A 12537-nucleotide genomic window follows, 5' to 3' on the forward strand; every position below is an offset into this window, starting at 1 on the left:
CGGAGGGGGAGGGGGACACACCCAGGACAGGACACCAGTCCGTCACAAGGCACCCCAAGCAGGACTTGAACCCCAGACCCACTGGAAAGCAGGACCCGGTCCAACCCACTGCACCACCGTGCCCCCTAATCCAGAACAACTAAACTGAAACATTTAGCAGGGCAAACCACTGGAAATTGCACATGGTCTGACACAGTGAAAAACTACTAATCAATAAACCAGGAGATCAGTAATCAATAAGTCAGCAACAGTCTTACTTAATCTTCTTCCAACAGAGTAGGAAGACAGAAAAAAACCCAAATTCTGGCTTGCTGACCTCTCAAATTTTTTCTCATCCTTCTTCATCCTCTGTATCAATGATCTTCCACAAGTCCCTGTCTGCTTGTAGCATTAAAAAAAAAAAGTGACAGTGAGCTTAGTAGGGACATTATGTTGCACTCCAGATTCATGTTATCTCCGTACCCAGGTCAGTGAATAATGTCTTGGAGTCAAGCTGTTAATCATCTTATGCACAAATTCCTCAGTAGCATGCTGAGGTGAACACCTTGTAAGCCATCTGACCGGCTCACGTCTACCTCTCACATACTGCACCCAGAACATCCAGTACACAGAGCCTGCCAAGACTAAACAATGACAATTTAATCTCGCAACACATCTCATCTGGAATCTGAAAGCGAGTTTTAAAGTGAATTCACAGTAAAGTCAGCGCAACAGCTGGGCGCTGAAGAGACAAGCTGCCGTGACACACGTTAACACAGGAGCGTTATTTCCGAACGAAAGCCACGAGCTCTTTGAGACCGAAGACTGCAAAGAGTGCTGTTCTAACAAGAGTATGGGATGTTCCACCTTTCCTCGCTGCTGGAACCAGACACGTCCATGGGAAGTCCCACATTGTCCACTGGCTCCAGCAGCCCCAACAAACACCGTACTTCCCTTTGATCTTCCTCACTGACTGTAACCACTCCGTCCTCCATTGCAAAATCTTACAAACAACAAAAGGACAACCATTCACCACTTCCACACTGGCAAGCCAAACAATTTGTCTTAATAAAAGCCATCTGCTACGGACATAAAGTGAAAATATTTAACCATGCCAGTCAAAACGTCAATAACAACGCGGCATTGGTAATCGCGGTAGTTGTACTTTATCAAAGTACATATTGATCGTATACTTGTGAAAGACACGAGGAAGGTTCTGTGCAACATATTTCACATGTGACATATTGAGTTTTTGGTCTGTGAAAAGCAAAACAGTACTAAGATTGAGGAATTTATGGGATACTGAGTCACAGAAAAACCAGTTAGTCGTTTGACTTCTGTATAATAAAAACAATGGCATAACTGGGATAAACAAGACAGAAGTATAAACAAATTAAGGTTGAAAGCGTATAAATAGCTGACAGGCATTTTAGTTTTCAGATACTCAGCAGTCCACTGATTCTGGAGATTTCATTTCATTTCTAATCTGTAAAAAAAAAAAAAAAAAAAAAAAAGTGGCCAGTGTGATATTTTATTGAAAATTGCATATGCTGAAGCAAAACTTTTCACTACTAAATGAAAGACACTTTGTGTAACAAAGTTGTGTACTTAAAATTGGCACCAGCAGAGCAGTTTGATGTGTTTGTTCTCTCGCTCCCTCTAGTGGATCCCTCCGAAAAATAACTGAAAGAAGACTTTCCTCATGCATTCAATGGCTGTTCTGTCATCGCAACTACGTGACGTTAGAGACATGGATTATGAGTTTATGAGTGTTTATTTATTGTGAAATTAAATACATCCTGATGTGAATATGAAAGTCCATCTCATAGTTCGGCTGCAGTATGTAACGTTTCAATTATTCATGCTCTATAACTTTTAGATCATAACTGTTGAACAACGGATAAACCTTCACGCAGCTACTTGAGTAATGTAATAAAAATGATTAAAAAATATTACAAATGTGATTAGGAATTTTTCATATTCGGATAAACTTTTAAGCAGCTACTCGTGTGATGAACATGGTTCATTTGGTGGAAAGTAACAAACTAACTGCACTTTAGAATCACTCATCTGCAGCTATGTCTCTTTCTCTTAATATAATGTACACATTGTATTTTCTATGATATGTATGTCACTCTGGAGAAAAGCATCTCCTAAATGAACAAATGTAAATGTGAATTAAATCTACCAGTGTAAAACAAATTCCAATATGGTGTTATTTGTATTTGTCCATGAGCTATGTGAGTACTGGTTAAAAATATAACTCGTAAGAGGTCAATTCTTCAGATACTCAGCATATGTGCACAAGAAGAAGAAAAGGAAATAAAGGACAACCAAAAATAAGTAATAACTAGGATGTATGAGAAGCACAACATTCAACTGTATACTTATTCAGAGTTACAAACCATGCAAATTTTGGATTATTTTCCCCACACAAAATCATACATTCTTTATGGCTTTATTTGCTATTAAATATATTTAACTTAAACAGGCTGTTTAGAAAACACATTTGATAATACTAGCACACGCATACTCTTGAAAGAACACTAGTCTCTATACCATAAGGAGAGGTTACCTAACATGCCATAAATGTAACTAGAAACCACTGCTTAACAACAAAAACATGGGTACATTTCATTCAGTAGTGAGAAGAGTAATCAGGGCCATTTGGGGCCACACACACGGGGGGTGCTGTGCTTGTTTGCTTGATCGCAGGGACAGAGACGTGGTGTACTGTAGTAGAAGGCTTTCCATTGGATTACAAGCCAACATTTCATATGAGTGTTTTCACAAGCCAAAAGAATCAATAGAAGCTGGATGAAGCCAGAGTGGAACGTAAGCCTAACCAAGGAGCAGAAGACATTCCAGGACAAAGTCATGTTGAGGTTTAGCAATGAAACTTTATAAAGGGCTCTGTCAGTTTTTTTCTTTCCTTTTTGTTTTCTCAGTTTCTTCTCCTGGAACAGCTACCAGCTGCACAGTGATAGAGGCCTTACAATGGTTTCATTTATCGATGGTGGGAAATTTCGCATTGGGAAGTAATGACCTTCGACACATTAGATTTTTGAGAGCAAAACTTCATGCCACCAGATAAATTCCAAGAAGATTATATAAATATCATTGTAGTATGGAAGTCATGCAAAACAATTAATCTGTTTTATACTAAGCCAAAAATCATGATTTCATTACTCCTCATGTATACATTTCAGTCACAACTATAAATGTGTGGAAATGTTTTGGAAGTTCTTTACATGCAGCTGTAATGAGGAACACTTTTCCAATTTGGGAAGCATGCTTTGAAACCCAGCCAACCATTGCTTATCCCAAGCAGGGTTGCAGTAAGCCAGAGCCTTACCTGGCAACACAGGGTACAAGGATGAAGGGACACACCCAGGAGGGGACACCAGTTTGATGTAAGGCCCCCCCCAGCAATGCTCAAACCCCAGACACACCACACAACAGCCACAAGCCAAACCCACCGCGCCATCAAACTCCACAGCTTCAGAACCCCTTTCAGCAAAATATTCTTGTATATTCCGTTCTGACTGCTTTGCACTTTTCTCTACATCTTTGAACTTGGAAGTTATCATTAATGACATAAAGACTTCTTAGGTGATGTTACAAATGCAGAATTTAAACCTCTACTAATTATGGGGTGTTACATTCTAGTGTGCTACTATTGCTTTTGGTAGTTTCTGTGTTCGTTTACAACAGTCCAGCTGCTATTGGTCCTTCAACCTGCCAATAATCATTATTGATGACACCACAAGCCTCCCAGCCAATGAAAATAAATCCAGAAAAAAAATTTAAAGTGACTGGTGTTGGAATCTGGAGTTTGAATTTTTCGATAATGTTTGAATGAACCTAGCGTTAACTGTAACTTGGGGGTAAGAGGATAGGTAAGGATGTCATGTGACACACACTTGCACCCATGTTTGTTTTGAGTGTCCAAACCACACTAGGCAAGGGGTGAGTGCCAACTGTTAATATTTGGTTAGGGTAGTTCGTGTAGGGTAGTTAGGACATCATCTGACAATGAAGAAGCTTTTCTGTTTGTTTGCTTCTTTGTTTAGTTCAGTTAGAATAGTCTGCACTACTGTAGTTAGATTTGTTTTGATTTGTTTGTTCCTTTGACACGACTCAAGTTCTTTTCCCCATGTGTCTTTGGATTTGTACGACAAATAGGAAATCCCATATGGTAAATCACTTGCACCAAAAATCCTCCATGTTTGCCCATTTTTTGGGTGCCCATCCAAACCACTAGCTTTCAGGCAGCCTAATGTTACAATCCTTTACCCCTAGACATGTTGAGGTGATAACACAGGGCCTACAATAATGAAACACAAAAAACAGTTCTCTCTTTACCACTCCTTTAAAATTCAAAAAAATTGTGCTGAAACAGAATGAAACAAGTAGGGGGACAACTGATTGGGTTCTTTTCCTTGTTTTACTACATAAATAAGTCTTTGACTGACTGTGATTTAAAACTAGATGAAATTAAGGTGCTTTTATCATTGTGTTTATGCTATTTATAAATTTTTATATGTTTAGACAGGATAATGCAATTTGACATCCTTTTTTGGCACAATTAATATGCAGAAAGAAACATAAACATTGCACGTGAATCAAGTTTAAAATCAAAAGTAAAAGAAGACCATCCATGATGACCATTGAATCAATATGACATTATGCTATACACCCTGAACATCTTAGAGCTTTGATGGCGGGCTTCGTCACCCAAGACTACTGTTATCATCCAACTAAAATGGAACTTCAAACTAGGGAATCAGAATCGGTACACACATTTGGAAGAGTTTAACTAGATCAAATAAATTTGTCAGTACGACTGAATGACTATGTATGTAGTTCCTGTACTACTGCTTTCATTATATTAAACAATAACCGTCCTGTGAGCTCAGACAAACAAAAGTGGTGTTACTTGGAGAATTGTACTTGAGTTTCCTTTTGCCCACATTTAACATGAAGGCAGACACAGACACACACACACACACACACACACACACACACACACACACACACACACACACAGTGTCTGAAACTGCTTATCCCAAGCACGGTCACAGCGAGCCGGCGCCTAACACAGCAACACAGGGCGCAAGGCTGAGGGGTGGAGGGGACACACCCAGGATGGGATGCCAGTCCGTCGTAAGGCACCCCAAGCAGCACTTGAACCTCAGACCCGCCAGCGGAACCCAGCCAAACCCGCTGCACAACCGCACCCCACTGAACATAAAGAGTTTGTATGAATTTACACAGATCTCACCAAGAATTTGGTTAACATTTATTCTTTAATATACAAATTCCCTGCACACTACTTGTGACACCATCTCACCGTCAGCTGACGTCTGTGGAATTCACTGGCCATTGATGTTATCAGTCACAGTTTTCCTTTGCAATCACACCAATCAATGAAACTAGCTGTACGCCATGTATTTCAGGCCAGTTCTTGCTACTGTCTAATTTTGATGTCCTAAATGAAAGAGTGCCTGACTAGATCACAATCAAGTTAGCAAAACTGAATAAATTAGTTTCATAGAATGTGAGGATTTTACTTTTATTTCAGTTTTGAGCATCTGAACTGACTAGCATTTTTTATTTTACAGTTGTTTGGTAACTGATCCTTTACATGTTTTCTTAGCATGGGGTAGTCAGTAGTGTAGTATTTAGCGATAATGACTTGAAACCTCAAGTTTTTTTCTATTCAAATCCCACTTCTGGCACTGCTGCATTGCCTTTGAACAATCTATTTACCCTAAAGTGGACCAGTACAGCTGTATTACTTGGTAAACAGTAGTAAATCACTTTGAGTAAAGGTGTCAGCTAGATGGCAAGTGAATCATACAATTGTTAATATTTTTTCTCAGAGGCTTGTTGAACAAATGAAGTGTCTGAAAACTGTGTGGTGTTTGCATGCCCAAGAATATTAGAAAAAGTTAACCTTGAAAGTTACAACTGAACCCCCAGTTTTTTTGTTTTTTTTTTTTTGTCATTTCAAGCTTCAAGCTTCTCCCACACTTTTGAAAAATTGTGGATCACCACTCCAAACTGTTGCGTTTTCCCATGCCATGAACATATCAAATAATGGCTGTCTATTTTTAACATAAGCCTTTCCTTCCAAGGATAAGATTAGATTGCTAAAGTATGACAGCAACATTATTTAATGTCCAACCATCTATTTGTGCTTTGCCTTGTTATTCCCTCAGTCTATGTTGAGTTTAAATTAAAACTAAAATTAAAAAAAAAAAATAAAATTACAAAAAAAATCAGAGAAAAGGCAATGAGAAAAGAAAGTGAGGGTAGTGGCAATCCAAATATGAGGTCAGTACTTCAGGTGCTGTCAGTTCCCTGGTAAACAAAGAGTCACTGTTGATAACCAAGATACATAATTGTACATCATAAATATTTAAATCAAATCAGTATTCGGGTCTGTATCTAGATGCAGTACAACTCATAACTTATTAGTCTGAATTAAGCTTAAAATATAACGGTAACAAAAACACTGTGAAGAAAAATCTGATATTTTCCAAGTCTTGAGCTTGTGGTATTCTGAGGTTAATTTAAAACAATATACTTCAGTAATCCCTTGTGTTCAGTGGGTGTGTAAGACACAAGCCTTACTTGTAGAGGCTGTCTGGCTCCAGGCACTTGAACACCACAGAGTAAAGTATGGCATTGGGATGGTCTCCATATCGTTTTCCAGCCACCACACAGGATGATCCCAATCCAGTCAGGAGGTCATCTGCAAAACTAAGTATCTCCCCTAGACAGGGAAGGAGAAGAAGAGAATATAATCATCCACACACAGATACACATTGAGTTAATATTCCTGCTTATACTGAACTTTACTTTTGTTAGGAAACAGCAGAGTGCTCTAAAAGTCACTTTTTTCCGAATCATGCTATGTTCATGTTACTTTAAGACTAGAAATTTTCATAACATTTAGTAATGTCATGCCATTGCAGGTTTTTTTTTTTTTTTTTTTGAGGGGGGGGGGGGGGTGCCATATGTTATATTATCTGTGGATCGTTGCCCTTGCTTGCAATTAGGGGATTTAATTGCTAGTAGAACACTGGAAAAACGGGGGGACATATATAATGAGGAGGAACTACTTTCTGTGGTGGCGGGACTACCATGATGTGACTACTGGAATGACGCAAATAAGGAGGTGTTGCCAGAACCCAACTGCCTAAAGAAAAGTGATCCTGGTAGCTGTGGTTTATGTAGTGAAGTCATGTGGGTGATTGGGGTATCGTCAGTCATGCTTTGTTCCGTATTTATCTGCATGAGCATTGGTTGGGATCATGTCAGAGACAGGAGCTCTGATGGCAATTACTTGATTCTGTACAGTAGACTGCATTGAGCAACATAGTGGGTGAGACCGCCTCACCAACAACTGCTAGGCTTGCCACGAACTGTTGTATGTAGACAGCTGCTGCCTTTGACTGTTGCTGGTTTGAATCTCAGTTACTGTTGTTGAACCCTTGAGCAAGGTACTTACCCTAAATTGCTCCAATGAAAATTACTCAGCTATTTAAATAGGTTAATAGTTGTAGGTAACTTAACATTGTAAGTCAGTTTGGAGAAAAGCCTTGGCTAAATGAATAAATGTAATCACTACCATCGGCAGGGTAACCTGACCAGTACAGGTCATTGTCTCTTTTTTATTTTACAGGATGGCCAGCTGAAAGTACCTGTGGAAGCTGACTGCCTGAACCTTCCATGGATAGTGAGATGGCTCTGTGATTAGTCCTGCTGAGATGCGTGAATTCTTTGACTACAGATATTGCTCACGGTGATACACAAATTCGTGTAGTTTTCTTTTTTTTATGAGTGCTGTGTGGAGTGGGTTTTCATCTGATATGGTTGGCCATGAACAGGGTTTTCTGGGGTCCAGTTAGGTCAGTGAATGACAGCTGTTGGACTCTTTAGCTGTTATCCTGGATCATACAGCAAATTTGGAAGTTGGATATTTGTACAATTTGACGGTTGCTTCTTGTTTCAGCCCCGTGGCAAAGAATGAGGTTGTCACAGCTGAAAGTAACAGTGCTAGTAGACAAAGATTTATAAGAGGAGCGCTACTGTCTGTCTTGTCCAGTGTCAATAATTTTGCCAGCAGCCAGTGAAGTTGTATAATACGTCTCGTTTCAGCGCAGACACATAAACACCCCACATCCCCAACTCTCGGTCCACTGCGTCTCAATTCTGCTGGAAAAAAACACACAGGCTCTCTGGCCAAAGCAACCTAAAAGCTTCCTCTTCAAACATCAGATGATCACAGATTATTTATTTGAGAGCCAGAACGGAGGTGACTACAGATGGCAGTGGCTATATACAGGATGGACATGCAATTTCTCATAGAAATGTTGCATTTGGAAAGGAATGAGCTATTGAATCAATCTAGAAAGTGAAGGCAAATTAAAAATATTTTTTATTCCAGTTTTGTCTTTTAAATAATCAAACGCCACAGCTTCCTAAAATGATGTGTATAATACCTCAATGTATGAACAATAAAGTCACATCCAGTTTCTGTTGAAGTTATGTTTCACTACTTGTTATTTGTCTGAATACTGAGATGATGTTAGCATTTGCCTTCTGGAAATAATGGACTAAGGATAATTCCAGTATTTTGATTTTTATGTGTATACTAGGGGGGCGCGGTGGCGCAGTGGATTGGACCACGGTCCTGCTCTCCAGTGGGTCTGGGGTTCGAGTCCCGCTTGGGGTGCCTTGCGACGGACTGGCGTCCCGTCCTGGGTGTGTCCCCTCCCCCTCTGGCCTTACGCCCTGTGTTGCCGGGTAGGCTCCGGTTCCCCGTGACCCTGTATGGGACAAGCGGTTCTGAAAATGTGTGTGTGTGTATACTAACTGTGATTTTATCAACTTCTGTTATATCAGCTTATGCACCATTGAGTCAAGCAAGAGAGATTAATTTCCGAGTTGCAGAAATCTAAAGAAAATTCCAGGAAGCTCATAGCACAAGGTTTGGTACACCCTGGAGAGAATGCCAGTCTGTTTCAGGACACTCTTATACACACCCAAGGCAATTCAGAGCTGCAAAGTCACAAAAACAAAAATATCTTTTTTCCATGTGAGGAAACCAACCTGAACACGGAGATAACATGCAAATGCTCTTCAGAGTCAGGGTCAGATTCAATCCCACATCGCTGGAGCTTTCAGACACAAGCACTATGCAGTTCACCAGGTACCACTTTATTTTGATGATTCTAAGTCCAAACACCTATATTTAACCTTGATACTCACAAATGACATTGCATTATTTTTAAGCTTTATTTATTAAGCTAAAGAATTTTCATGTTCTCCCTGTATTCATTTCCCCTAGGTATTTTGGCTTCCAGCTCAATTAATGACTAAATTGCCCTTGTGTGTATTCCAGTGTATGTAAATGACCTACAGTGGACTAGGATTCCATTCAGGGTATACTACTGTGATTCTGGATTGGACAAACAAATATTGATCATAGATGCACAATCAATGGGTGCAGGTATAACTGTGATGTATGCCAAGACACAGTAACAGCACCTTGAAAGTCTTTTTGACATGAGTTCATGAATTCATGCAATTGACAGAGAATTTACAGTAACAACAAGTCTTAAAATACTTAACAAAATTTAAAATCATCTGCTAATTTAACTTATGACTGCAATCATGTTTTAGCTCATGGGATGTAGAAAGTGTCAGAGGATTTCCATGAAGCTCTTGGATTTATTGTTTTCTTTCTCATAATTTTGAATGCATCTTTTTTATTTCTTGTGTTGTGTCTGACAAGCGGTATTTTTTCTCACTGATTTCCTAATTCAGAACATGTAAAAGACTACATCTATTTTTACAGTGGAGGCCATTACTCTGGTTTACTTGACACAGCAATCCTTCCATTATTAAAGAATCAGTGTGTGATGTTTTGAGTGTGTCTGTTTCAAGTGCAACACATCATGAAAAAACATTCTTGACATTCTCCTCAACAGCTTCCAAGTCCAAGTGGTTTCTCAGCTTTTTTAGTTGACCTTCCATAAATATCAGATGCTTCAATCCGGGACCGGATGCAAAAATGCTCAACAGAGACAAAGACCAAGTAATATAATAAAATAAAACTAATAAAGAGTAAGATGAAGGAAATCTAGCAAATTAAAAATCGCCAGCTCCCTTATGCCCATAACTTATAGCCATGGTAGCATTTTTTACTTCACAGCTGTGAAAAAGGAGGTACAGCTGTCACCTCACGTGCTCACTGAAAATAAGTCTTATGAAGTAAAATCTCTGCCTTTCTACTTCCAAAAAAATGAACAGCAATATTGTACAAACCAACAGGTGCGCCAAAAAGCGCCACTATCAAATGGATACGCTCGCTCACTTTTGCTAACTTCTTGTCCTGCTCAGGATCACAGTGGTCCTGAGCCTGTCCTGGAAACACAGGCCGCAAGACTGGGGGACACACCCTGAACAAGATGTCAATCCAAATGGATATAGTTTTAAAATGTTTACGAAGAAATAAAGGTAACAAGGTCTTACCATTATCGATGGGGTAAAACGGAAAAAAGAAACACACATTTTCAGAACCGCTTGTCCCATACGGGGTCGCGGGGAACCGGAGCCTAACCCGGCAACTCAGGGCGTAAGGCTGGAGGGGGAGGGGACACACCCAGGACGGGACGCCAGTCCGTCGCAAGGCACCCCAAGGGGACTCGAACCCCAGACCCTCCGGACAGCAGGACCCGGTCCAACCCACTGCACCATCGTGCCCCCAAAAAGAAACAAATAAACAAAAAAAATTAAAAAAAATAGAATACAGGTATTGACTTCAGAGACTGTAATGGCAGAGTATTTGTAGTGTGTATAATTAGAACTTAGACTCATGGGATTTCTATAGCTGCTTGACTATTTACCTAATTGCACACTGATTTCTACCTAATCTTCCCAGGCTTTTAAGGAATTAGAAATGCTGCATATGGTAACCTCCAAAAAGACGATCAGACGTAATCCTGTACATTCATATAAGTCCTGCTTCAGTCATAAACCTCCCCCAGTCAAAATGGCCATCCCACACCCACATTAACTCATATTAACCCACATTAACTCAAAACTAACCTCTGTCTTTAACATTAAACTAATTACAGAACCTCTTTTAAATGCTGCAGTGAGATTCTATATTCATAAAATATGCCATTTACTGAAGGCATTATAATAAGAAGAGGTCCAATGCCAAAAATGTGGAATTTTTAAAAACATTATGGTGAAAAGACAGTAACTGAGAGTAAAGTTAAGCAAGGTTTATTCTCGTGCATCAGCAATCTGTACCATAATACTCATTCTGAGATCTGAGCCCCTAATTTACTGGGGCAGATATGAAATCAATTTGTACTGAACAGTTACGAAAAGTACCAAACTTTTCTGGAGACATGGTGCTTTAGAGGGTATCGCCGACCATCTCCATGGTCTTGTGGGGGGGTTTCAATATTCACAATTGAGGGATTTATAGAGCTATGATCTCTCTTACACACACACACGCACACACACACACACACACACACAGTCTGAAACCACTTGTCTGGAGTGGGGGTCGTGATGAACTGGAACCTAACTTGGTAACACAGGGTGCAAGGCTGGGGGGGACAGACACACCCAGAACGGGATGCCAGTCCGTCACAGGGCACCCCAAGCAAGACTCAAACCCCAGAACTACCAGAGAGCACAACCTGGCCAAGCCCGCTGCGCCATTGCATCACCCCCCCCCCCCCAACCCCCACCGCTGAGCTATAATCAGTGTGGGCATTTCTAGTCTCAACCCAAGTGTTAAGCTGTTTTTGGACTTCCCTGCTAGTCAGGGATAGGCCATAATGAACACTATATTTCAAGTATACTCACAAGTGTAATTGGTACCACAGTGCATAAGGTCAAATGTTAATAACCTGAGCTGAGCCCATATGTTCTGAAAACTAGGGTTAATAGATGTGCAGAGCTGTTAATTGATCATGACCTGGAAGCGATCTGGATTACATGGTGGATAAACCACGAAAAATAGATTCAAGGCAGGTGGCAGTGAACAGTAAGGGTGTCCTGGGAATGCCTTGCAGAGGCTCCAATTTCTGATGAGTTCCCCACCTCCAAAAGCATTTCTCCTTCATATTGAAGAAAGCTGGGGAATTTGAACAGACCTTGCTCAGGACTATTGTGGAGATAGCTCCATGAAAATAAAAATTGAGTGGTTGGTGCTTTTTATGGTGACAGATACTTCAGTGGGTATTACAGCCTATAACCAGCACATTTAGCATTGAACAAATTTCTAGAAAACAAAGATAAATTTCTGAAAATTAAATCAAATCATAAGTCTCTTAAGATAGAAAATAATGATAACGTTAACATAAAACATCATCCATGGAGAATAACCTAGAATGTTCACTAATGATTTTTTAATAATCTTTGAAAAGTTCTTTGAAAAAAGGTGAAAAGTATGAAAACATTTAGTGATTACTTTTCAAACAAGATCAAGCAAATAGACAGATAAAGGAGAGTTGTAGGCAC

The 12537-nt window shown here is 39.9% G+C and overlaps 1 protein-coding gene across 1 annotated transcript in view; it reads right to left on the reverse strand.

Annotated features, from left to right (window-relative positions):
- The window catches only part of LOC108938470 (astrotactin-2-like), a 218420-nt gene that overhangs the window by 17148 nt on the left and 188735 nt on the right, over positions 1–12537 (reverse strand). Inside the window, exon 20 of the mRNA XM_029259528.1 lies at positions 6619–6760. Coding sequence (XP_029115361.1) covers positions 6619–6760 — 142 coding nt within the window. The remainder of the gene's footprint in view (positions 1–6618; positions 6761–12537) is intronic.

Source organism: Scleropages formosus, chromosome 17, assembly GCF_900964775.1.
Source record: "Scleropages formosus chromosome 17, fSclFor1.1, whole genome shotgun sequence".
NCBI classification, from domain to species: Eukaryota; Metazoa; Chordata; class Actinopteri; order Osteoglossiformes; family Osteoglossidae; genus Scleropages; species Scleropages formosus.